General features: G+C 50.1%; 1 protein-coding gene across 1 annotated transcript; it reads left to right on the top strand.

Annotated features, from left to right (window-relative positions):
* The first annotated feature begins 2,055 nt into the window (after positions 1–2,055).
* On the top strand, positions 2,056–3,365 carry LOC119337762 (tricin synthase 2-like). The gene is made up of 3 exons (XM_037609943.1): positions 2,056–2,320; positions 2,410–2,489; positions 2,611–3,365. The coding sequence occupies exons 1-3, from the start codon at positions 2,231–2,233 to the stop codon at positions 3,176–3,178; spliced, it is 738 nt and encodes a 245-aa protein (XP_037465840.1). The 5' UTR covers positions 2,056–2,230; the 3' UTR covers positions 3,179–3,365.
* The last annotated feature ends 22,748 nt before the right edge of the window (positions 3,366–26,113 follow it).

Here is a 26,113-nt window from a genome sequence, read left to right as displayed (position 1 = left end):
ACAGATGTTTTCTCAGCAAGTGGCTGTATAAGCTATCTGTAGAGTCGGAGGCCACATGGGCGCATATTCTGCGTAATAAGTACCTTCATTCCAAAACTTTATTCCAGGTGACAGTGAGGCCGACGGACTCGCCTTTTTGGAAAGGACTGATGAGAGTTAAATCAGTCTTTTTCAACAGGACAAAGTTCCTAGTCGGAAATGGTACCTCTACGAGATTCTGGGAGGATACATGGCTAGGGGAAACACCCCTCGCGCTTCAACATCCTTCCCTTTATAGCATTGTTCAATGAAGAAACGCTTTTGTTGCAACCGTGCTTCAGTCCACTCCTGTCAATATTCACTTCAGGAGAACACTTGCCGGAGCCCGTTGGGAAGCCTGACTCCATCTGGTGAGAAGACTGATGGATGTGCAGCTTTCTCAACGTCCAGACCAGTTGTGCTGGAAGCTAACCAGGAATGGAGAGTTTAAGGTTAAATCCATGTATCTGGATGTTATCAACTCTAGCTCTATTCCTAGTTCGAAACATGTTTGGAATGTCAAAGTGCCTTCGAGAGTTAAAGTGTTTATGTGGTTTGTACACAAACAAGTCATTTTAACTAAGGACAACTTGACAAAACGCAATTGGATTGGTTCTACAAGATGTAGTTTTTGTGACCGGGACGGGACCATCAAACACCTCTTACTTGACTGTCCGATGGTGAAAATTTTATGGCGGACTGTTCATATTGCTTTTAATATTACTCCTCTGAATAATATCAATACGTTATTTGGACGTGGCTTGACGGGATAGATTCCGAAACAGCGAGACACATTCGTGTAGGGGTAGTGCTTTATTATGGGCAGTCTGGAACTGCAGGAATGATTTGGTTTTTAACAGAACAACAAATACTCATTTTTTGTAGGTTATCTTCCGAGCCACTACGTTGATCCGTATGTGGTCGCTACTCACTCAGACGGAGGCCAGGGAGCGTTTGGTTACTGGATCTATCCGATGGGAGATGGTAGCTCGGGCTATATTCAACCGGTTTGGATGGGGGTCATGTAATAGGATAGGCGATTAGTTTTCCTATCTTTCTTTTGCCAGCCGGTTGTGGCTTTCCTTTTACCTTTCTACTCTTTGTGAGCTTTTTTTTTGGTTCGTTTGTTTGAGACTTCAAGACCTATGCTGAACTTATTTGCTTTTTAATAAAGGTGGCCGTATGCATTGCTCTGATGCAGAGGCCGGGGTTCTCCCCCTTTTCTAAAAAAAACTAGCAGAGTTTGTTAGCCATATACTCCACATCATTTATATTGAGATTGAGGGAGTATTGATATATCCTTTCAACTCCTAGTTTTAGGCCCAGTTCTTTTGCCAGAATCCGACCACTACCCAGCTTCTTTCAGAATTTTTAAGCCCCATTTGTTTTACAAGATTATGGAACAAGTCAGGTAGGGATCGAATTTTGGAAGAATCCCCAGATTCTCGAAAAAAAACTGGGCCTTACACTGTTATTTACTGGCAACCTCCAGCTGCTAGCAATTGCCACCGAACCTTGCCTAGAAAGGGAATGTGCTTCATTGAGCCGCAAAATGTTGTTTCGCCCGATTGTAATTTGGATTTCCCTCCACATGCGAGCAGGCACTTTTGGTAAACCTCCTGGCACAAAGTTAGCCGGTCAAGCAAGCAACAGTCATCTTGAAGATATCTTCTGTTTTTGTGTGTATCCGAACTCCATTATTAGAGCACCTCCCGCAGTTGCCATCTCAAGCAAGGAACAGCAAGCACCAGGAAGGGAGCCCGGCCATGTGGGTGAGGCTATAGATCAGATCACACGCGGCCCATCCGGCAGGCCATTCCGCCGCCGATAGGAGACAAATCCACCAGTTTGCAGGCCCAAGTAAAACAAAGGTGCCCACCTGGATAAGGATAACTGCAATGCAATTGTCCGCACACACGCTTGGCATGGGAGCACCAGCACGGCTGGCGTTGGTTGCGTAGCGAGTCGATGACACCACTGCATCGCATCGCGTCGCGTTGCTAAACGATCCAGATTCTCTGCGTCACCCCCAGCTGCCCCGCACCCGGCACCGTCACGGCGCCACTCACCCTGGTCGTCACGCGTCACCCAAGCGCACCCTAGCATAAATAATGGCCGTGCTCGGCAGCGCCGCAGCATCTCCGGCTTTACTCCTCTTCTTTTTTTAGTCGGTGTGTGTGTGTGCGCGCGCGCATTTCGCTCGTTCATAGACATGGCTTCCAACGGGAGCGCCGGCGAGGTCAGGGACGTCCACAGCAGCGAGACCACCAAGACCCTCCTCAAGAGCGACGACCTCTACGACGTACGCCAGCCGTCTCTCCATGTGTCTTCCACGCGCTCGTCCCTGAATTTTATCTGCTGACTGAGCGTGTGTTGCTTCTGTTTTTGCAGTACATGCTGAAGACGATGGTGTACCCGCGGGAGAACGAGTTCATGCGCGAGCTCCGACAGATCACCAGCGAGCACATCTTGTACGCGGTTCCGCTTCCTTCTCCCCTCCCTCGAGAATTGCAGATTATGGTATGTACGTATTCCAGAAGGATTGCAGATCCCGGTGAGTTAACTGGGGACGTTTGTTTGTTCTGGTTGCAGCGGGTTCATGTCGTCGCCGCCGGACGAGGGGCAGGTGCTGTCGCTGCTGCTCAAGGTGATGGGCGCCAAGAGGACCATCGAGGTGGGGGTCTACACCGGCTGCTCGGTCCTCGCCACGGCGCTCGCCATCCCGGACGACGGCAGGATCGTCGCCATCGACGTAAGCAGGGAGTACTTCGAGCTCGGCCTCCCCGTCATCAAGAAGGCCGGCGTCGCGCACAAGGTCGACTTCCGCGAGGGCCCCGCTGGCCCGATCCTCGACAGGCTCATCGCCGACGAGGACGAGGGGAGCTTCGACTTCGCCTTCGTGGATGCCGACAAGTACAACTACGGCAACTACCACGAGCAGCTGCTGCGGCTGGTGCGCGTCGGCGGCGTCCTCGCCTACGACAACACGCTCTGGGGCGGCACCGTGGCCATGCCCGACGAAACGCCGCTCACGGAGGAGGACCGCAAGAAACGGGACTCCATCAGGGGGTTCAACGCCATGATCGCCGCCGACACGCGCGTCGACCCCGTGCAGCTCCCTATCGCCGATGGCATCACGCTCTGCCGCCGCGTCGCTTGATTATAGGACCGGCCGCGCGCAGCTAGCTGGTCGCGCGTCTTATGTCTGACGGAAATAAAATAAACTGGCATGTTTGTTCGCGACATTTTCTTCTAGTGAGCATCTCTACCCGCTCCTCTTTTCAAATAAATTATCTAATAATAGAAGGAAAAAACTAACGCCCACCCGTGTGGCATCTTGCACATCATTCACACGTCTCCTTTAGCATTCATTTTGCCACATGTGAACAGATGACATAACATGAATTTTTTTTTTGTTTTTGGCTTAAAAATGTTTTATCTCCTAATTAAAAAATTAAATTAAAAACCCGTTTTCATCATTAAATCCGCCTCGACGAGATCTTCAAAACTAGACCCCATGTTGATATGTTTGGATAATTTTTTTTTCTCAATAGTTGCCATAATGTTTATACTGTAGTTGCCATAGTGCTTAAACTAAAGTTGTCATGCGGCAGTTTCAATTTGTAAAGCATGACAATTTTAGTATTTTGATGATGGTAACTCCAGTAATTTGACCATGAAAATTATTATTTTTATGAACCATGACAATTTTAAGTGTATATATCATGGCAATTTTAGTTTATAGTTCATGCAAGTCTAGTTTCTTAATTCCCCGTTTTATAAATGTCAAAATTTACTTTTAAATGTAGAAGAAAATAACTGAAACATATCATGACAACTTCAGTGTAAACACCATGGCAATTCATGTGCAATAGACATAGCAACTTTTAACCCAAAAAAATTCGTTGAAATATATTGATACGAGATCTAGTTTGGAAGAGCTCGTCGTGAAGGATTTAATGGTGAAAACGGATCTTCAATCAGATTTTTCATTTAAGAGATAAAACATTTTAACAATTGAAAATCCAAAAAGATTCTCACCTGCATGCATGCTGTGACGTGGCACAGTCTATGTGTTATAGAGCGAGTGGGCGGGTTTCGCTCCCACCATACGTGCGCGTTAGCGTTGTCCTAATAGAAATGTTGGATATATAAAAATAAAAATGCGATAAAGAAGTTGGATAAAATATACTCACTCCTACAACTTTTTTTCTCCCCAAGAACACAGCAACCCCCTTTCCCACCTCTCGCGACTACCAGGCCGTTACCACAGCCATGACACTCCGGCTCCCCGTATACCCACTGCCGAGCAGGCCCACCCCACTTCGTCTTGTCACTGCGCATGCACCTCCGTCATGTCACTTACGGAGCGGCTCCCCTGATGTGTTGTTGGCACACTGGCATGTGGACCCGGTCCCACACGCCATGGGCAGTACATCAGACGATTCCGCTCCATCACTTACCCCGTGCCGACCTATCGCACAACTCGGTCTCGAGCTACCTCGTTGTGGCGCCCAACTTGAGCTTGAGCTCAGTTACTTCGCTTGAGCACGACCTCAAGCTCCACTGTGCCGCTCGAGCCACCTTCTACGCCACTCAGCCCGGTGCTCGGCCGCACCTCTAAAGCTACCTCAACATGTCGCGCAAGCTTGGCAGGTGAAAGAAGGGGGGAGAGGGAATTTTTTTGGCCCAATGCATGCTGGATATGTATGTCAAGGACATACCGGGGGTGAATGTATTGGGGATCAACAACATCTCCCTTGATAATTCAAAATTGTAACTGGAATAGATTATTATTCTTTACTTTTAACACCAGCAATGGATTATTGGTGACATGTTGGAGATGCTCTAAAACACGGTGATAACTTGTTTATAGTGAGGTGGCAACAAATCCATCTTAAAGTCATGCTTCGCGTTCTATTAAAGATCTGGTGGTTCGACGATTGTACTTGTAGTGGATTATCTCCGGGCCAAGTACAACATGTTAGATACAATCTTCTAGAATCACTTATGTATCTTGGTTCAGGTTGCGATAAAGCCTAACCGAACATATCTTTATTTGTAGCTTCTTGATGCTTAGGCATTGTAACGACCCAATATTTTACATGCCATCGATGGGGTTGTTCCATCTATATAAACACGCAACGCGGCCTGCCACGACAAGTAGAAATACTTCACAAATTCACATGGTAATCAACACCAACCTTCCATACCACGTCTACCTTTCTAATATATCAACAATGTCGTCTTCCCTTTTCTACAATCAAGTTTCCAAGAAACTTACCAATGGTAATTTCCTCCCATGGAAGGCCCTTGTCCTCCCTCAAATCCGTGTGCCTGGCCTTTATGACTATCTTGATGGGAGCCTTCATGAACCAGAGAAAATCATCTCGTCCACACACATAGATGGCAAGACTTTGGTGATGCCCAATCCGTTGTGCACTTCCCGGATGGGCATAGATCAATGGATCCTTACCTGTCTTCTCAATTCGCTCTCGAAGAAGGTCCTCATCTATGTTCCTTACCTAGAGACTTATGAAGCCATGTGGAACACTGTTAGGTCGCACTCCAGATCACGCATAAGTAACCTCTGCATCTCCCTCGCCAAAGTGCAGAAGAAAACCAGGTCGTGTCGGTGTAATTCTCTCGCATGAAAGGTCTCGCCACTAGCTAGCTAGCTACTGCTGGAAAACCTCTCACCGAGGACAAGCTCATCTCCTAAGTCCTTGCTAGCATGGACATGGACAATTCCCCTTGGTATCTGCACTCAATGCTCAAATATGATCCAGTATCTCTTGATGCTCTCTATGGTTAGATGGCCAACTTCGACAAGCATGTTGACCTTCTACAAAAATCCGGGCCTCATCTGTGCGCGGTGGGGGTAGAGCTATGACTCTCGCCTCCAATGTTAGATATACGGGAAAATGGGACATATCACCATGGTCTGCTGGTACCACTTCACAGACGACTACCTCTCATAAGAAAAGAGCCCGAACCCGCCAACACCTCCAAGTACGACATAGATACTAATTGGTACACCGATACTGGGGTTACTAGTCATATCACCGGCGATCTGCAACAACAGTTTAAAATTTGTGAAAATGATTACGAGAATGATCAAGTTCACACCATTGATGGTTAAGGTATGCACATTAGACACATTTTGCATTAAGTTATTAAAACCACATATTATAAAATTCATCTATGCAACATATTGCATGTCCTATCTGAAGGAAATATGCCCTAGAGGCAATAATAAAGTTGTTATTTTATATTTCCTTACTTCATGATAAATGTTTATTATTCATGCTAGAATTATATTAACCGGAAACCTGATACATGTGTGGATACATAGACAAAATACCATGTCCCTAGTAAGCCTCTACTAGACTAGCTCGTTGATCAAAGATGGTTAAGTTTCCTAACCATAGACATGTGTTATCATTTGATAAACGAGATCCCATCATTAGGAGAATGATGTGATGGACAAGACCCATTCGTTAGCTTAACATTATGATCATTCAGTTTTATTGCTATTGCTTTCTTCATGTCAAATACATATTCCTTCGACTATGAGATTATGCAACTCCCGGATACCGAAGGAATGCCTTGTGTGTTATCAAACGTCACAATGTAACTGGGCGATTATAAAGATTCTCTACAGGTGTCTCCTAAGGTGTTTGTTGGGTTGGCATAGATCGAGATTAGGATTTGTCACTCCGAGTATCAGAGAGGTATCTCTGGGCCCTGTCGGTAATACACATCATAAGAAGCCTTGCAAGCAAAGTGACTAGTGAGTTAGTTGTAGGATGATGTATTACAGAACGAGTAAAGAGACTTACCGGTAACAAGATTGAACTAGGTATGAAGATACCGACGATCGAATCTTGGGCAAGTAACATACCGATGACAAAGGGAATAACGTATGTTGTCATAACGGTTCAATCGATAAAGATCTTCGTAGAATATGTGGGAGACAATATGAGCATCCAGGTTTCGCTATTTGTTATTGACCGGAGAGGTGTCTCGGTCATGTCTACATAGTTCTCGAACCCGTAGGGTCCGCATGCTTAACGTTCGATGACGAAATTGTGTTATATGAGTTATGTGATTTGGTGACCGAATGTTGTTCGGAGTCCCGGATGAGATCACAGACATGATGAGGAGTCTCGAAATGGTCAAGAGGTAAAGATTGATATATAGGACGATAATATCCGGAACACTTTCTGGAGGGTATCGGGTACTTATCGGGTCACCGGAAGGGGTTCCGGGCACCCCCGGCAAAATATATGGGCCTATTGGGCCAAGAGGGGAAACGCACCAGCCACCAGGGGATGGTGCGCCCCTCATATGGGCCGAACCAGGAGGAGAAGGAAAGAGGGAAAGGGAAAAGGAAAGGGGGGATTCGGCCTCCCCCTTCCTTCCCTCCTCCCTCCTCTTTCCTTCCTCTCCGGCAAATAAGGAAAGGGGGGGGCGAATTGGGGAGGAATCCCAACTAGGATTCATCCTACTTGGGAGCTCCTGGCCGCCTCCCCTCTCCCCCAACCTATATATATGTGGGGGCGCCCTAGAATACACAACATCAACTGTTAGCCGTGTGTGGCGCCCCCTCCACAGTTTACACCCCTGGTCATATTCTCGCGGTGCTTCGGCGAAGCTCTGCGCAGATCACATCACCATCACTGTCACCATGCCGTCATGCTAACGGAACTCGTCTACTTCCTCGACATCTTGATGGATCAAGAGGACGAGGGACGTCATCGAGCTGAACGTGTGCAGAACTCGGAGGTGTCGTACGTTCGGTACTTGATCCGTCGGAGCTAGAAGAAGTTCGACTACATCAACCGTGTTCTCAAACACTTCCGCTTATGGTCTACGAGGGTACGTAGACACAGTCTCCCCCTATCGTTGATATGCATCTCCTAGATAGATCTTGCGTGAGCGTAGGAATTTTTTTGAAATTGCATGCTACGTTTCCCAATAGTGGCATCCGAGCCAGGTCTATGCGTAGATGATATGCACGAGTAGAACACAAAGAGTTGTGGGCGGTGATTGTCATACTACTTACCACCAATGTCTTATTTTGATTCGGCGGTATTGTTGGATGAAGCGGCCCGGACCAACCTTACATGACCATGTTCATGAGACTGGTTCCACCGACAGACATGCAGCTAGTTTTGCATAAAGGTGGCTGCGGCTGGTATTGTCTGTTTATCCAACTTTAGTTGAATCGAATTTGACTGCGGCTGGTCCTTGTGAAGGTTAAAACAACAAACTTGATAAATCACCATTGTGGTTTTTGTGCCGTAGGTAAGAACGGTTCTTGTTAGAAGCCCCTAGCAGCCACGTAAAACTTGCAACAACAAAGTAGAGGACGTCTAACTTGTTTTTGCAGGGCATGTTGTGATGTGATATGGTCAAGACATGATGTGATATACGTTATTGTATGAGATGATCATGCTTTGTAAAAGTTATCGGCAACCGACAGGAGCCTTATGGTTGTCTCTTTATTGTATGAAATGCAAACGCCATGTAATTGCTTTACTTTATCACTATTTGGTAGCGACAGTTGTAGAAGAAATAGTTGGTGAGACGACCACGATGCAACGATGGAGATCAAGGTGTCGAATCGGTGACGATGGAGATCATGATGATGCTTTGGAGATGGAGATCAAAAGCACAAGATGATGATGGCCATATCACGTCACATATTTTGATTGAATGTGATGTTTATCTTTATGCATCTTATTTTACTTAGTACGACGGTAGAATTATAAGATGATCCCTTAACTAAATTTCAAGGTATAAGTGTTCTCCCTGAGTATGCACCGTTGCGACAGTTCATCGTGCTGAGACACCACGTGATGATCGGGTGAGATAGGCTCTACGTTCACATACAACGGGTGCAAGACATTTTTGCACATGTGAAATACTCAGGTTAAACTTGATGAGCCTAGCATGTACACACATGGCCTCGGAACACTGGAGACCGAAAGGTCGAACGTGAATCATATAGTAGATATGATCAACATAGAGATGTTCACCATTGATGACTACTCCATTTCACGTGATGATCGGACATGGTTTAGTTGATTTGGATCACGTATAATTTAGATGGCTTGAGGGATGTCTATCTAAGTGGGAGTTCTTAAGTAATTTGATTAATTGAACTTAATTTATCATGAACTTAGTCCTGATAGTAAATGCATATCTATGTTGTATATCAAAGGCCCATGCTACCGTTCCCCTGAATTTTAATGCGTTCCTAGAGGAAGCTAAGTTGAAAGATGATGGTAGCAACTACACGGACGGGGTCCATAACTTGAGGATTATCCTCATTGCTACACAAAAGAGTTATGTCCTTGATGCACCTCTAGGTGTGCCACCCCCTCCAGCAACTGCGGACGTTGTGAACGCTTGGCAGATGCGTGTTGATGACTACTCCATAGTTCAGCGTGCCTTACTTTACGACTTAGAATCGGGACTTCAAAGACATTTTGAACATCATGGAGCATATGAGATGTTCCAAGAGTTGAAGTTAATATTTCAAGCAAATGCCCGAGTTTAGAGATATGAAGTCTCCAACAAATTCTATAACTGCAATATGGAGGAGAACAGTTCTGTTAGTGAACACATACTCAGAATGTTTGGATATCATAATCACTTGACTCAGCTGGGAGTTAATCTTCCATATGATAGTGTTATTGATAGAGTTCTCCAATCACTGCCACGAAGCTACAAAGGCTTTGTGATGAACTATAATATGCAAGGGATGGAAAAGACTATTCCCAAGCTCTTCGCAATGCTCAAAGCTGCGGAGGTAGAAATCAAGAAGGATCATCAAGTGTTGATGGTTAATGTCGGTGTCAAAACCGGCGGATCTCGGGTAGGGGGTCCCGAACTGTGCGTCTAGGCGGATGGTAACAGGAGACAAGGAACACGATATTTTACCCAGGTTCGGGCCCTCTTGATGGAGGTAAATCCCTACGTCTTGCTTGATTAATATTGATGATGTGTGTATTACAAGAGTAGATCTACCACGAGATCAAGGAGGCTAAACCCTAGAAGCTAGCCTATGGTATGATTGTTGTTCCTCCTACGGACTAAAGCCATCCGGTTTATATAGACACCGGAGATGGCTAGGGTTACACAGAGTCGGTTATAATGGTAGGAGATCTACATATCCGTATTGCCAAGCTTGCCTTCCACGCCAAGGAAAGTCCCATCCGGACACGGGACGAAGTCTTCAATCTTGTATCTTCATAGTCTTGGAGTCCGGCCGATGATGATAGTTCGGCTATCCAGACACCCCCTAATCCAGGACTCCCTCAGTAGCCTCCGAACCAGGCTTCAATGACGACGAATCCGGCACGTATGTTGTCTTCGGCGTTTGCAAGGCGGGTTCTCCTCCATGTTCCATGTGTTTGCCGAATAGTGTCCGGTTGCTTCATAAATGTTGCGCTCCTTGGCTTCCACGTCCAATAATGGCCTTCTTCCACGTGTTGCATGAATGCGAAAAGCCAAGGTATCTTTATGTTTTACCCCCTAGCTGCGCGAATAAGCCGCCTATAAGAGAGGCGAGGATCCAGATCCGAATCACACCATCCTCCTTCCGCAAGTATTCATCGAAGCACATGTGACAAAAATCCATTCCAACATGGATAGTCGACGCGGCTCCTCTTCTTGCGCTCCCAGTCCTCAGCCAGGAGATTGGAGGAGATGCTCAGTCCCGCATAGCGAGTTAGTGGCGCTCCAAGCAGAGGGATACCTTCCCCCAGCCTTTATGGTTCCGGTTCGAGCCGGACTGGCCACCTATAAGGGTGGGAAGCAGGCGGAGAGCGTCCCCAATCCCTCCAAAGGAGAGTGGGTATGCTTTGTCCCCTACTTAATAAGGGGACTCGGATTTCCCATACATCCGTTTCTCCGGGGGCTCCTGGAGTTCTATGGACTCCAACTTCACCACCTCACACCTGCCTCCATTTTGCACATCGCGGGCTTCGTAGCTCTTTGCGAGCTATTCTTGGGCATCGAGCCCCATTTTGCGCTGTGGAAGAGGCTGTTTTGCCTCGTACCCCGTTCTTACGAGGGGTCGATATATCAAGTGGGCGGAGCCGAAATATGGCGCATCGCCGGGACCGGATATCTATCCGGAACCCCGAAGAAGGCGTCTGAAGACTGGCCTTCGGAGTGGTTCTATATGGAAGACGCCCCGCTGCCGGATCCAGTTCGGATCGGCCTCCCGGAGTTTAGCAACGCTCCTCTAAAGAAACGGCTGAGTTGGCGCCCACAGAGCCCTCAACGGGAAGATGATAGGAGCGTCCACTATCTGATGGGCCGGATATGGTTACTAGCCCATTCCGGATTAACCATGATTGGAGTCATGGCCACATGCATTATGCGAGGGGTGCAGCCGCTCCAATATAGGGGCCACCCCATGTGGGATTTCAACGGGGAGAATGACGCCACCCGTCATGGCCGCAAGGGGCCGGGATCGACCGCCGATCTGGTGAAGATCCTGTCCAGCTTGTATAAGGGGGAGAAGGAGGACTTCCTCCGCACGAGTCCATTGAATGGATTCTCCATGAATAACCCTCGGAGCTGGGTAAGCGGACGTTTATATATCCGATCCGTGCTTTCAAAGGCAAGTGTCTTACTTTATGATTTCGACGCAGAAACTGCGCCGGGATGTGGAGGACATAAAAAGCCCGACTCCACAACCCGAGGATCCGGAAAGATCCCTTGATCCGTCCTCCGGAGAGGATCCGGATTTAGCGGTGGAACTGATTGACGGGGTGTTCCATCAGCTCAGCATAGATAATGCTTTAGTCGCCATTACGGCTGACTACCCCGGTTTATCTCCGGCTTCCCAGGTGAGTATGACCGAAGTCCCGACACCGTTACTTTTTTAACGCTTATTTCTGACCACCGTGTGCCAACGGTGCTTCGCAGGAGGTGCCTTTACGCGGGAAGCCGAGCCCGTGGCGACTGACCAACCAAGGTCGGTGCGGCCCAGCAGGCGGAAGAGGAGTGCGGCGCAAATCGAAACGTCGCCGCAAAGGTATGGCGCACCATTGTCTTTTAGGGGAAAGACCCCTGGGAGGTATATTAATGCTCATGATTCTTCCAGGTGAAAGAGCACTCACCGGACTGAGTCCGGAGAGGTTGCCAACCATGCCTCCGCCAGCCAGGCTCCAACGCCTGGTCCGGAAGGGGAGGCGAGTGAAAGGCGCGAGCCGGATGCTCCTCCAATGGAGGATGCCGACAGGTTGTCCGCCACCAGGTCTGAGGTGGAGAGCACCATGAATCACAGGTGCCGTCGGACAGTTCTTCGTGACGCGTGTTTCTCCCCGGAGGCGTTGAATGCCTTTAATGTGGGAGACGCGCACCTCCGTGCTGCTCAAGATGGTTTAACCAGAGCCACGGAGCAGTATGTAAAAGACATACGGGTGAGGAATTTTAATAGTTATATATGCCAGTAGCCCCCGAGACTTAAAATAGTTAAACTAACTGATTTAAGGATCATTTGTTATGCAGGATCTTACAGAGAAGAATACCCACCTGTCCCAGGAGCTTCAAGAATGCAAGGCCCAACTTGAGGCCGCACTAGCCGCTGCCGGGGGAGCCACAGAGACCCCCTCTGGTAATTCATATTTCTAAAAGAAGAGTAGTTTATGAAGTGCGGCGTGTGTGTATAGTCTGACAATAATATTGCAGAGGGTTCCGGACTAGATCCGGACAAGCAACATCTGTGGCGCCAGCTGAAGGCCGGCGAGAAGGTGCTTATGAGGGTGCAGCAGGAGAGGAACAAACTCCAAGATGCCAACACCCAGCTGGGCGAAGAACTAAAAGATGTTCGGGTCCAGCTGTCTAATTCCGTAAAGGAGAATCGGCGGCTTCGTCGCTATAGTAAGTGCTTGAGCAAACTCTTTTGAAAGGAAGAGTTCGGCGAGGAAGTCGATTGACAGAAATCTGTCTGTAGGTGTGCTCACGGGTCGTCCGGCAGAGGAGATGCCTAGTTCCACGGGAGACCCTCTTCCCGAGCTGCTGCAACTGCACGAACGTGTTCGGTAGGCGATGAGCGGCATCGTTCAGGCTTTATGGCCTTCCGTCTCCCTACCCGAGGGTCTTGGAGGGCTTGCTGAGAAGCTTCAGGGAGTACGGCAGCGTCTCCGTCTGTGGAAGATATCGGCCTGCCGTCAAGGCGCCAGGGAGGCCTGGGCCATGGTGAAGACGCGGTACCCGAATGCTGATCCAAACCACATGGCCGAGGTCGGACCTGTGGGACCCGATGGGAAGGAGATCCCTGTGAGCCTGGTGTACGGCCAAGTAGAGTTGGCCGCGAAATATTCCCAACAGGACTGTAAATTAGACAACCTGTTAGATGGGATTGAAGAGGAGTACAATCAGTCAATTTGATGATGTAATTTTAAAATGACATGTAAAATGCCTTCTAGCCGGATTGTAGATCATTTGTCTTTGCGGACCTTTTCGCTTCGACCTCGGGACCCAACCATTCCGGAGTGTGTCCGAATACCCTTACGGTTATAAAAAAATCGGGGCATGCATGGAGACAAGGCGTAGGGGTCATAAGTGCTTTATCAGACAAGTGCCCAACTAGCTATGTTATATTACATGGTTAGTAAGAAATATCTTCCAGGGAGAATAGTTCTGTTAGGGGTTCCTTTCCCTGGGAGGCATGCCCTAAAGTGCATGACCGGACTGCGAAAAGAGCAGAAAAAGCATCTAGGGGCAAATAAATAAATAAGTAATAAATCATCTTTTAGGTCACCGGCCGAATATTCCCTTAAGAACTCTAGCCTTCGGCTTCACCCAGTCTGAGGTACACATCCGGCTGACCCGGCAGTAACAATCGCAGAGGTGCTCCCTTTACCTCCTAGCCAAACAATCGGGAACGTAGGGGTAAGCACATGAGCCAGGCAACCCGTCTTGGCCAAAACTTAAGTCATATCGATGCATATAATGGTGAGTAAAAGGTACATGCGGAAGTATGACACATGTATTGGGCATGAAGCCCATATAAATAAGCTTCTGTTAAAGAAGCCCCCAGGTATAACGAGTGCGAGCAGCACATCGAGTGAGTGCGAACAAAGCGCAGATCAGCCCTCAAGAGGCTTGTATTGAAAGGGGGAGGAAAAAGGAGGGAAAACAAAGACAGTGAAAAAATATGAAAGGTGGACGAAGGAAGGAGACGAACCCTGAGTCCGGCGCTAGGCATAGAATCTCCGGAGACGGGCTACGTTCCATGGGTTTGGCTCGAGTCGGTTGTCAGTTGCGTTGCGTAGATGGTATGCACCGCCGGTAAGAACTTGGTCGATGATGAAGGGACCTTCCCACTTGGGCTTAAGTTTGTCCTTTTTCTTGTCCGGCAGGCGTAGAACTAGCTCGCCAACATTGTAAGTTTTGGCCCGTACTTCTCTGCTTTGATATCTTCGAGCCTACTGTTGATAGAATGCGGAACGGGATTTTGCCACGTCGGGCTCCTCCTCTAAGGCGTCCAAACTGTCCTGCCGATCCAACTCGGCTTCTCTTTCTTCGTACATGCGCACGCGAGGTGAGTCATGAATTATGTCGCAGGGCAAAACTGCCTCAGTGCCGTATACCATAAAAAATGGTGTGAATCCGGTAGTACGGTTTGGCGTGGTCCGCAGCCCCCAGAATACGGAGTCGAGCTCCTCTACCCAGTGCGTGTTAGATTCCGTGAGGGACCGCACTAATCTGGGTTTAATGCCGCTCATGATTAGGCCATTTGCTCGTTCCACTTGACCGTTAGTTTGAGGGTGGTAGACTGAAGCGTAGTCGAGCTTGATGCCCATGTTTTTGCACTAGAGTTTAACCTCGTCGGCCGTGAAATTCGTGTCGTTATCAGTGATGATGCTGTGGGGGACGCCAAAACGGTGTACGACCCCGGATATGAAGTCTATCACAGGTCCGGATTCTGCCGTTTTAACCGGCTTGGCCTCTATCCATTTGGTGAATTTGTCCACCATGACCAATAAGTATTTGTGCTTGTGGGTTCCCCCTTTAAGGGGTCCAACCATGTCAAGCCCCCAGACCGCGAACGGCCAAGTGATGGGTATAATTTTGAGGGCGGTGGGTGGCATGTGGCTCTGATTAGCAAAGAGCTGGCAACCGACGCATCGTTGGACTAAGTCCTGAGCATCTGCCCGGGCTGTCGGCCAATAAAATCATGTACGAGAGGCCTTGCCTACAAGGGCCCGGGCGGCGGCGTGGTGCCCGCCGAGTCCGGCGTGAATTTCAGCCAGGAGATTTCGCCCTTCCTCTTCGGAGATACACCTTTGAAGGACTCCGGTTGTGCTTTTCTTATAAAGTTCTCCCTCATAGACCTTGTAGGCTTTAGACCGCCGAACTATGCAGCGGGCCTCTTTTTGGTCTTCGGGAAGTTCCTGCCTGATTAAGTAGGCTAGGAATGGTTCCATCCACGGAGCAATTACTGCCATTATTTCGTGGGCTGAAGGTGTTATTTCATTGGCTGAGCCACCGATTATGTCAGAATGTTCTATGTTGGGTGATGCAGTTGGTTACGGGTTGTTATTTCCGGACTCCTCCTCCCATAATACGGATGGCTTGAAGAGCCGCTCCAGGAAGATGTTTGGAGGGACGGCGTCACGTTTTGCGCCGATGCGTGCCAACACGTCTGCTGCCTGGTTATTATCCCGGGCTACATGGTGGAATTCGAGTCCTTCGAACCGAGCTGACATATTTAGGACGGCGTTACGGTAGGCTGCCATTTTCGGATCCTTGGCGCCAAAGTCTCCATTTACTTGGGATATTGCGAGGTTTGAATCCCCGCGCACCTCTAGGCGTTGAATACCCATGGAGATTGCCGTCCGGAGACCATGTAGAAGGGCCTCGTATTCGGCTGCGTTGTTGGAGTCCGTGTACATTATTTGAAGTACGTATTGGACTGTGTCTCCGGTAGGGGACGTCAAGACGACGCCAGCCCCCAAGCCAGCCAACATTTTGGAGCCGTCGAAATGCATGATCCAATTGGAGTATGCGCTGTACTCTTTAGGGAGTTCGGCTTCGGTCCATTCGGCGATCAAGTTAGCCAAAACTTGCGACTTTATAGCTCGTCGTGGTTTGTAGGTTATGTCAAATGGTAAGAGCTCAATGGCCCATTTTGCAATCCTGCCCGTCGCGTCGCGATTGTTTATAATATCGTTGAGAGGTACTTCGGAGGCCACCGTTATGGAACACTCTTGAAAGTAGTGTCGCAGCTTCCGGGATGCCATGAACACCACATACGCTATCTTCTGATAATGTGGGTACCGAGACTTGCATGGAGTTAAGACAGTGGATACATAGTACACTGGTTTTTGAAGAGGGAATTTGTGCCCTTCTGTTTCTCGTTCGACGACGAGTACGGCGCTGACAACTTGATGTGTTGTCATGATGTATAATAACATAGTTTCGCCCAGGTTGGGCGCGGCCAGGACCGGATTTGTTGCCAATGTGGCTTTGATTTCTTCGAGTCCGGCTGTGGCAGCATCCGTCCATTCAAAGTGTTCGGTGCGCCGGAGAAGGCGATAGAGGGGCAGCGCCTTTTCTCCCAAACGGGAGATGAAGCGGCTTAGAGCTGCCACGCATCCAGTCAATTTTTGTATTTGTTTGAGGTCTTTTGGGATATCCAATTGTGACAGAGCCCATATCTTGGCTGGGTTTGCTTCAATTCCTCTGCTGGATACAATAAAGCCCAAGAGCTTTCCGGCTGGTACGCCGAAAACACATTTTTCTGGGTTGAGCTTTATGTGGTATGCTCGGAGGTTGTCGAATGTAAGCCTCAAATCGTCTACTAGAGTTTCGACGTGTTTGGTCTTAACGACCACATCGTCTACGTATGCCTCCATTGTTTTCCCTATCTGGGTAGCCAGACATGTCTGAATCATGCGCTGATATGTTGCGCCGGCGTTTTTGAGTCCGAAGGGCATTGTGTTGAAGCAGAATGGTCCGTACGGAGTGATGAATGCCATTGCGGCCTGGTCTTTTTCCGCCATCTTGATTTGATGGTATCCGGAGTATGCATCGAGGAAGCACAATGAATCGTGCCCTGCGGTGGCATCGATGATTTGGTCGATGCGGGGGAGAGGGAAAGGGTCCTTTGGACAGGCCTTGTTAAGGTCTTTGAAATCGACACAAAGGCGCCAGGATTTGTCCTTCTTTGGTACCATTACCAGGTTGGCTAGCCAGTCCAGATGTTTTATATCTCTGATGAATCCGGCTTCTAAGAGTTTGGCTAGCTCCTCTTCCATTGCTTGTCTTTTGGGTTCAGAAAATCGTCGAAGAGCCTGTTTGACTGGCTTGAATCCTTTTAGGATATTTAGGCTGTGCTCTGCCAGCCTGCGTGGGATTCCTGGCATATCTGAAGGGTGCCAGGCAAAAATGTCCCAATTTTCCTGAAGGAATTCTCGTAGTTCGGCTTCTACCTCAGGGTTTAATTGTGCCCCAATGGAGGCCGTCTTTGTGGGGTCCGTTGGGTGGACCTGGAATTTGACTATTTCGTCTGCTGGTTTGAAAGAGGTGGACTTAGATCTCTTATCGAGTATCACATCATCCCTATTCACCATGGAGCGCAGCGCAGTGAGTTCCTCTGCCGCTAGGGCTTCGGATAGTGCCTCTAGGGCTAGTGCGGCTGTCTTATTTTCAGCGCGGAGTGCTATATCTGGATCACTGACAAGAGTGATGATTCCATTGGGGCCGGGCATTTTAAGCTTCATGTACCCGTAATGGGGTATAGCTTGGATGATTGTGAATGCCTCTCGCCCTAACAAGGCGTGATATCCGCTGTCGAATGGGGCCACTTGGAACGTGACCTCTTCGGACCTGTAATTGTCCGGCGAGCCGAACACTACGTCGAGTGTGATTTTTCCTGTGCAGCGTACTTCTCGACTAGGGATTATTCCTCTGAAGGTTGTGCTGCTTCGCTCAATGCGGCTCCAGTCAATTTCCATTTTTTGAAGGGTTTCCTCATAGATGAGGTTTAATCCGCTGCCGCCATCCATGAGTACCTTGGTAAGACGAAAGCCGTCCACTATCGGACTGAGGACCAATGCGGCTGGCGCTCGAGCTGTTCGGAATTTAGGTTCGTCGCTGCCATTGAAGGTGATAGCCGTGTCGCTCCATGGATTTGTTGTTGCTACTTGGTAGACTTCGGCGAGGCTGCGGATTGTTCGTTTCCGCATGTTATTTGATGTGAAAGTCTCGAAGACTGTTAATACCGTGCTGGTACTATCGGGCTGGTTGCCCGGGGCTAGAAAGCCTTCGCCACTTTTGGCCACCTGCCGTAGTATCCAACATGCTCGAAGGCTATGTGTTGGAGTGGCGTCCTCCGTACTTTGGATTTTACAGGGCCCGTTGAGCCATCCCTCCAGTATGGTTCCGTGCCCTTTAGGGGGTTTTTGCTTTTTGGTTTTTAACCCAGGTGCTTGAGTATGACGCACCCTTTTATTTCGGACTAGGGTTGTATTCAGGGCCGGATTGTCCCAAAACCTGGTTTCGGTTTTCCTAGCACTCTCCATCACACAGTATTTTTGTACAATGGTCGCTAGGTCGGCGAAGCGTGTAACTTCGCGACGACTTATGGCGTTCATGATTCCCTTGTCCGTGCAATTGTTGCAGAAAATTGAAATCGCGCTTTCTTCACGGCAGTCCTTTATCCTGTTCATAACCAGGAGGAATCTGGCCCAGTAATGATGTACTATTTCATCGGGCTCTTGCCGTATTTGCGATAGATCGCTTATGTTTGGGTGGGTGGGTGGAATTAAATTCGGAACCCCGCCCGATCTGAGGCTCAAAGGCCAAGAAGTTTCCGGATTTGGAAGCCTGGGTTGTTGGATGTTTTCCAACAAATCTGGTCCGATGCCTGACTTTAGGTTCAGTACTTGATTGACGTCCGTCCCTCCGCGGGAATCCGGCATGGAGGGATCGGGAATCTGGACATAACGGGTTTTTAACATAGAAGAAGAGTCGCCGCATTGTTCCTCTACCACAAGAACGTGGTGGGTAGCCTGGGGAGAGTTAATTTCTCTCGGATCGGTTTTAAGCCCAATCTGATCGTAGTCTGTAGCGACTCCCAGGGCGGCAATGCGATCCAAGAGCTCGTTTACGGAGGAGAGCTCCATCGGATCTAGCTGCTCGGCGAATTCCGAGTTGACGTGAAGATCGCTTTTGATGACCTGGGAGGTCATTGTCGGAGCGGTGGCCGAACAGGCGGTCATAAGAAAACCACCTAGCCGGATAGTTTGGCCGGTGGCCAAAGCTCCCTTGACGACGGCGTCGTCTTTAAAGACGGGAAAAGGCATCCTTCCTGATTGCGACGGCACAGAGGAACTCTCAATGAAAGCACCAATGTCGGTGTCAAAACCGGCGGATCTCGGGTAGGGGGTCCCGAACTGTGTGTCTAGGCGGATGGTAACAGGAGACAAGGGACACGATGTTTTACCAAGGTTCGGGCCCTCTTGATGGAGGTAAAACCCTACGTCCTGCTTGATTAATATTGATGATGTGTGTATTACAAGAGTAGATCTACCAGGAGATCAAGGAGGCTAAACCCTAGAAGCTAGCCTATGGTATGATTGTTGTTCCTCCTACGGACTAAAGCCATCCGGTTTATATAGAAACCGGAGAGGGCTAGGGTTACACAGAGTCGGTTACAATGGTAGGAGATCTACATATCCGTATCGCCAAGCTTGCCTTCCACGCCAAGGAAAGTCCCATCCGGACACGGGACGAAGTCTTCAATCTTGTATCTTCATAGTCTTGGAGTCCGGCCGATGATGATAGTTCGGCTATCCGGACACCCCCTAATCCAGGACTCCCTCAGTTAACAAATCCAATAGTTTCAAGAAAAAGGGCAAGGGAGAGAAAGGAACTTCATGAAGAATGGCAAGCAAGTTGCCACTCCCGGGAAGAAGCCCAAAGCTGGACCCAAGCCAGAAACTGAGTGCTTCTACTGCAAAAGGACTGGTCACTGGTGATGACCCGCAAGTATAGGGGATCTTTTGTAGACTTCTTCGATAAATAAGAGTGTCGAACCCAACGAGGAACTAAAGGCAGAACAAATATTCCCTCAAGTTCTATCGACCACCGATACAACTCTACGCACACTTAACGTTTGCTCTACCTAAAACAAGTATGAAACTATTTGGCAAGAATAAAACTGCGAGTACTTTGCGAGAATAAAAGTACGAATAATTGCAAGGTAATAAAAGTGGATAGCTTTTGTCAATAAGAAAGTAATTTGTCCCTAGGCAATCGATAATAAGTACTGGTAATCATTCTTGTAATTTTATATGAGGGAGAGGCACGAGCTAACATACTTTCTCTACTTGGATCATATGCACTTATAATTGGAACTCTAGCAAGCATCCGCAACTACTAAGGATCATTAAGGTCGTGAAACCCAACCATAGCATTAAGTATCAAGTCCTCTTTATCCCATACGCAACAACCCACCTACACGGCTTTAAGCTTCTGTCACTCTCGCAACCCACCATAAGTGAATCATGAACATATTGCAACACCCTACAACGGGGGCCCCTCACGTTTACGCGAGACAGAGGGCACCGTAGGATAGCACCATAAATAAAATATACAATCATACCAACCAATATCACGATTAACCCATAGGACAAAACGGATCTACTCAAACATCATAGGATAGCCAAATATCATTGGGAAATAATATATGGAGTTGAGCACCATGTTTAAGTAGAGATTACAATGGGGAGAAGGGGGGTTACACCGCCGCATAGAGGGGGAGAGAGTTGGTGTTGACGGTATCAAGATTTTTGATGTAGATCGGCGTCACGATCCTTGCCCCGACGGCGCGGGAGAGAGGGGGGAGAGCCCACCTCCTTCTTCTTCTTCTTCCTTGCCCTCCCCCTAGATGGGAGGAGGGCTCCCCCTCTGTTCCATGGCCTCCATGGTGGCGGAGGGGCGAGAGCCCCTCCGAGATTGGATATGTCTCTATGTTCCCTTATGTTTCATGCGCTCCAGATCTGGCCCTTCACCGTTTCTTAAATTCCCGGAGATCCGTAAGTCCGATTGCACTGAAATTTTTACATGATTTTTTTCAATAAATTATCTTTCTTTCGCCAGAAGAAGGGTCCCAAACGTATTACGAGGAGGGCATAAGACACCTGGGCATGCCTGGCACCCCCTGGCACGCCCTGGTGTATTTTGGGGATTGTGGGGCCCCGTTTGCGTTGATTCCACCTCCCAAAAATCACATATATTCCAAAATATTTCTCCGTCAAAAATTCGTGTTTGGACTTCATTTGATATGGGTTTTCCGCCAAACAAAAACATGCAACAAACTGGCACTGGGCACTGGATCAATAGGTTAGTCCAATAAATCATATAAAAAGTTGCCAAAAATATGTGAAAGCTGTATAATATTGGCATCAAACAATCAAAATTATAGATACGACGGAGACGTATCAACATCCCCAAACTTAATTCATGCTCGTCCTTGAGTAGGTAAATGATAAAAAAGATAATTTTTGATGTGGAATGCTACCTAGCATACACTTGATCATATGTCTAATCATGGCATGAATATTAAGACATATGTTATTCAAAGCAATAGTCTATAATTTGACATAAAGACATCAATACTCAGGCATCCCAACAAACAATCGTGTCTTTCAAAATATCAACGTTAAAGAAAGCTATCCCTACAAAATCATATAGTCTTGTCATGCTCTGTCTTCTTAACACAAAACATTTATCATGCACAACCCCGATGACAAGCCGAGCAATTGGTTCATACTTTTTAACGTGCTTCAGCTTTTCAACCCTCACGCAATACATGAGCGCAAGCCATGGATATAGCACTATAGGTGGAATAGAGTATGATGATAGGGGTAAATATAGAGAAGACAAAAAAGTAAGAAAGTCTCACATCGACGCGGCTAACCAACGGGCTATGGCGATGCCCATCAATTGATATCAATGTGAGGAGTAGGGATTGCCATGCAACGGATGCACTAAGTGTCGGGGGGATAGACCCCGGGTAGCCTTATCCAAACTCAAAGACATTTTAAGACATCGGGGCTAGCTAAGCCCCTCAATCCGACTGGTCTCATGGCCGGCTTCCAGAGCCGGCTGGTGCCACGCGGCCGGCCTCCAGAAGACGGTGTGCTCCTAGTACACGGCTTGAGTATGGGCCGGCCTCCAACAGGCGGCCCGTTCCCTCCCTCAGAGTCTGGGCCCGACCGTGCGACAAGCTGAAGCATGGCAAGAGTGCCACATGTTCCCCTCAAATCCTGGCCGGGCATGGCTACAGTATGCGCCGCTAGGCGGCCGCCGACCCGCCCGGCGCGACACTATAGCCATGCGACCCCAGGCTTGGCCTCCATCGGCATGGAGGGTGCTACAGTGAAAGGCATCCATCGGGGCCCGCAGGCAGCAGGCCCCACCTGTCAGCCGGATTCCTCGCAGCCGGCCGCCCCCCCCCCCCCAGAGGCGGGCCCCAGCAGCCGACGGAGAACCCGAAGACCATAGACATTGACAGTCGGGTCCTACACCCAGCCATATTACCATTGTACCCCTGGGGGGTTGGCCTATAAAACCCTCGAGGGCTCACCCATGCAAAGGGTTCCAACCTCAGTTCCCACACACCATAGCTAAGGAGAAGAGAGCCATCCCTGCCCTTCTTCCTCCTCTATCAACACAACTCTAGGAGCAACCTTGTATTCATATCGATCATAGTCACCATGCGGAGACCCCGCAAAGCAGGACTAAGGGTGTTATCTCTCCGGAGAGCCCTGAAGCTGGGTATGTCTCGTGTCCGATCGAGCTCGTGCTCACTCCCACCTCCAGGACCCAACGACGGCCTCTTGTCCCCATCCATGATAAGCCACCCCATGGCATCTGACATGAGATTACCATGATAGTTGGTGCCCATCGTGGGGCCATCCACGGCGTCGGGCAGAGACATGTTCTGGATGGAACCCTCTTCCTCTCCAACGAGCACACCGCAGCTGGTTTGATCTGCCAGCCCGACGCGCCCGCCTGCGCTAGCAATGGTGCATCGCCTAATGCGGGGGTTGTCTCCCTCGCGAGCTGCCTCGATGACCTCTTCGGCAAGCTCTCCCTCACCGATGCGGACACCACTAAGGGCTTCGCCAGCGACGTGGTGGTCATCGACGATCTGCTCCCTCTCGTCGCCAGCAACGCCTCTGCCAGCGTGCTCGATGTTGGCGTCTTCACGGAGGTGATGGTCACTGGTGATAGCCAGGACACTGGCGGGTCTAACTAGGATTCGTTGCGAGTGGCCATGCAAGACCTAGCGACTCCCGTCCGCCCTGATGCCGGCTGGGAGGAGCTGAGGAGATCCGTGTCAGGCTCCTTGACAGCGCCACCAAGATGGCGGCCATGAAGCGCCGCGCAGAAGCCACCCAGCGTGAGATCGGCCGTGTGGCGGGCGGCACGCTGGCTGCGGCAGAGCCCAGCCGGACCGGTGTCGTCCGACAACGCGGCGCGACCATTGCTAGCATGATGGGAGTCAGACGCCCAGTCTACGAGACCCCCGCGCAGAACATGCACCCCGCATAGGTGGCAGTAGAAGAGCTCGAGCACCTAGAGGACAAGGAATGATGCAGCCAGATGCGCCGCTTCTAGGAGCTCCTCCATGTTGCGAACACGCAGCAAGATGCGTGCAACCGTGTGGTGGGGGCCGGCCGACAGGCCGAGAACCCGCCACCCCACCACGAGAATGGAGCGACCTCTTGGTCCCCTAGCGACGGCAGACACAATCAGCGGAATCCGGAGCCGGCAGCTAGCCGCAGCAGGCGCTCTCGCGGCACGGTTGTGGCTAGCCGGCAAGACCCTCCAAACCCGGAGGTCCGGCGCGAGCCGGAGGAACGACAACCTCCTCACAGGGAGAGGGTGGCCTCTCCGGCGCCGGTTGATCACCCAACTCATGGCGGCCGGCTAGGCCCCCGTGAGTGTCGGTGGGAAACGACACCTATGGGATCACTGGAATCCCTTCTACGGTTGCAGGGCGCGGGGATCGTGAGGAGAGCAGGACTAGCAGACGACACAGAGGAATTTACCCAGGTTCGGGCCACAAAGATGCGTAAAACCCTACAATCCTGCTTTGGTGGTTATATTAGTGTTCTTGAGCTCTCGAACTAGCTCTGGGTGTTGTGGGGTTCGAAAGAGCCGAATCCCTTCTCTGTGTGCCATGGGCCTCCTTTTATAGGCGAAAGGGGCTGTCACAGTGGCACGCATGAGGTGGAAAGTGCTATGGCATTGCGAGGTTATCGCTAGCATTACAGGACAAGACGCATTTAATGTGAGGCTTAGGTGTCCCTTCGCTTTATCGGGGACGGGGGTGAGGCATGTCCCGTCCGTCGCCACTCCCCCTTGCTTCGACACGCGCCCTCGCCAGCGATGCATGCGGTGCCATGTAGGCAGGCAGGCAGCTGAGGTGGCATGGTGGTGGAGCCTTCACGAAGGATTGCATGCTGCCACGCAGGTGCCTACCCAGCTGGTTGGGTTGGCAGTTGCGTGCGAATGCTGGTGGGAACTTGGCTCGTGCGGGCCTGGCGGTGGCCTTGTCGGTGCGCTTGGCGAGGGCCTTGTCACGTGGCCCGGCAAGGGTCTTGCCATGGTGCGCTGGCTTCCCCGGCAAGGATCTTGCCGGGGGTCCTGTGGGTTTCTTCGGTGAGGATGGTTGCCTTCCTATCCTCTTTTGATCTTGAGCATTCTATGTCTTCACAAAGATCTGCATGCCATCACGAAGGTGCCTCGCGAGCCTTGTCCCAATGCATCTGTTTAGCGTTGGTGGGCTCAAGGGTGGCTTGCTCGGTTGGCATGGGCGAGCTGCCCCGGCAAGGGTCCTTTCCGGGGGAACTTGCTACGCCTATCTGATCTTTGTGGCCTTGGTCCTTGTTGTTGCTTCGTTTGTCCTTGTGGCTTTGGCTTCTCTCTGGCTTCCCTTTCCTTCCGTGTCTGTGCGTGACCGTGGCGGGAGGCTCTGACTGTCTATGCACAAGTAAAGGGGTCAAAAGCAGAGCCCCTACTTTTGTACACCGACAGGAGCCCCCGGGCCTGGGCCACACATAGGCGCAACACGTTGTTAGGCCAGGCCCAGAACGGTGCGCAGGCAGTTGGGGCGGATTTTTACCGCGGCCACTGTTCCGTCTGCTACGCTTCACCATGACCCACGTTGAACGCGCGACGTTGGGGTAGTGTGCGCGCATGACATGGGAGGCATGCGTGGGACAGCGCCCGCACGCATGCGTCGCATCGCAGTTAATGGGAAAGGAGGCGGCCCGCGCCTTCCCCATAAAAAGGAATAACCGTGGGCGCGCTGCTCACTTTAACCCTTCCATGCGCCTTCCTCCAATCTCAGAACCGCTGCCCCCTTCTTCTCCAGCCTCTCTGCTTCCGCTCATCGCCGACACGCTTCCGCCATCCTCCGCCTTCTGCGACCGTAATGGCGCCCAAATCCACCAAAGGAAAAGGGGTAGCCAAAGATGTCGGCGCGGCGGAGCCGTCGGAGAGCGAGCTGGTGGCGCGACGGGCGTAGTTCGCCCTCTTTCCGTTGACGGTCGACGTGCCCATGCTCCGGGAGTACTACAAGCTTCTGTGGTGGTGAAGACGGGGGAGAAACGACGAGGCATCCGGCCACGCGCGTCGTCCCTGCCAGCGCCAGGCCCGCCCCAAATCGGTACCCTTTCTTTGTCGACTAATTCTCTTGCGGGCTTTGTCCCCCTTTCTCTGATTTCTTCAAGGACATCATGCACACCTTCGGTTTCCGCCTTCTGGATTTTACCCAAAATGTCGTGGCGTGCATGGCCCTTTTCGCACACCTCTGCGAGGGCTTCGTCGGGGTCCATCCCAATATGGCGCTCTTCCGCCACTACTTCTCCCCTCGGATCCAAAAGGGAGGCACCATCACCAGTAGCGTCGCTTGGATCCCGAGGGCCAAGGGAGCGTACCCGGACTGCGCCATGAAGGAGAGGTGGGAAGAGTGGCGGGGCCGGTGGTGCTTCATCGAAGAGGAGAACCCGCCGGTGTTCTGTGAAGTCCATCGGGTGGCGCC

Source organism: Triticum dicoccoides, chromosome 7B (assembly GCF_002162155.2).
Source record: "Triticum dicoccoides isolate Atlit2015 ecotype Zavitan chromosome 7B, WEW_v2.0, whole genome shotgun sequence".
Classification (NCBI taxonomy): Eukaryota; Viridiplantae; Streptophyta; class Magnoliopsida; order Poales; family Poaceae; genus Triticum; species Triticum dicoccoides.
The sequence above is the reverse complement of the archived record's forward strand: the minus strand, read 5'-3'. Positions and strand labels throughout refer to the sequence as shown.

Coding starts and splice junctions, on each gene's coding strand:
- LOC119337762 (XM_037609943.1), top strand. CDS start 2,231: ATGGCTTCCAACGGGAGCGCCGGCGAGGTCAGGGACGTCCACAGCAGC. Junction 2,321..2,409: donor AGAGCGACGACCTCTACGAC/GTACGCCAGCCG, acceptor CTGTTTTTGCAG/TACATGCTGAAGACGATGGT. Junction 2,490..2,610: donor ATCACCAGCGAGCACATCTT/GTACGCGGTTCC, acceptor TTCTGGTTGCAG/CGGGTTCATGTCGTCGCCGC.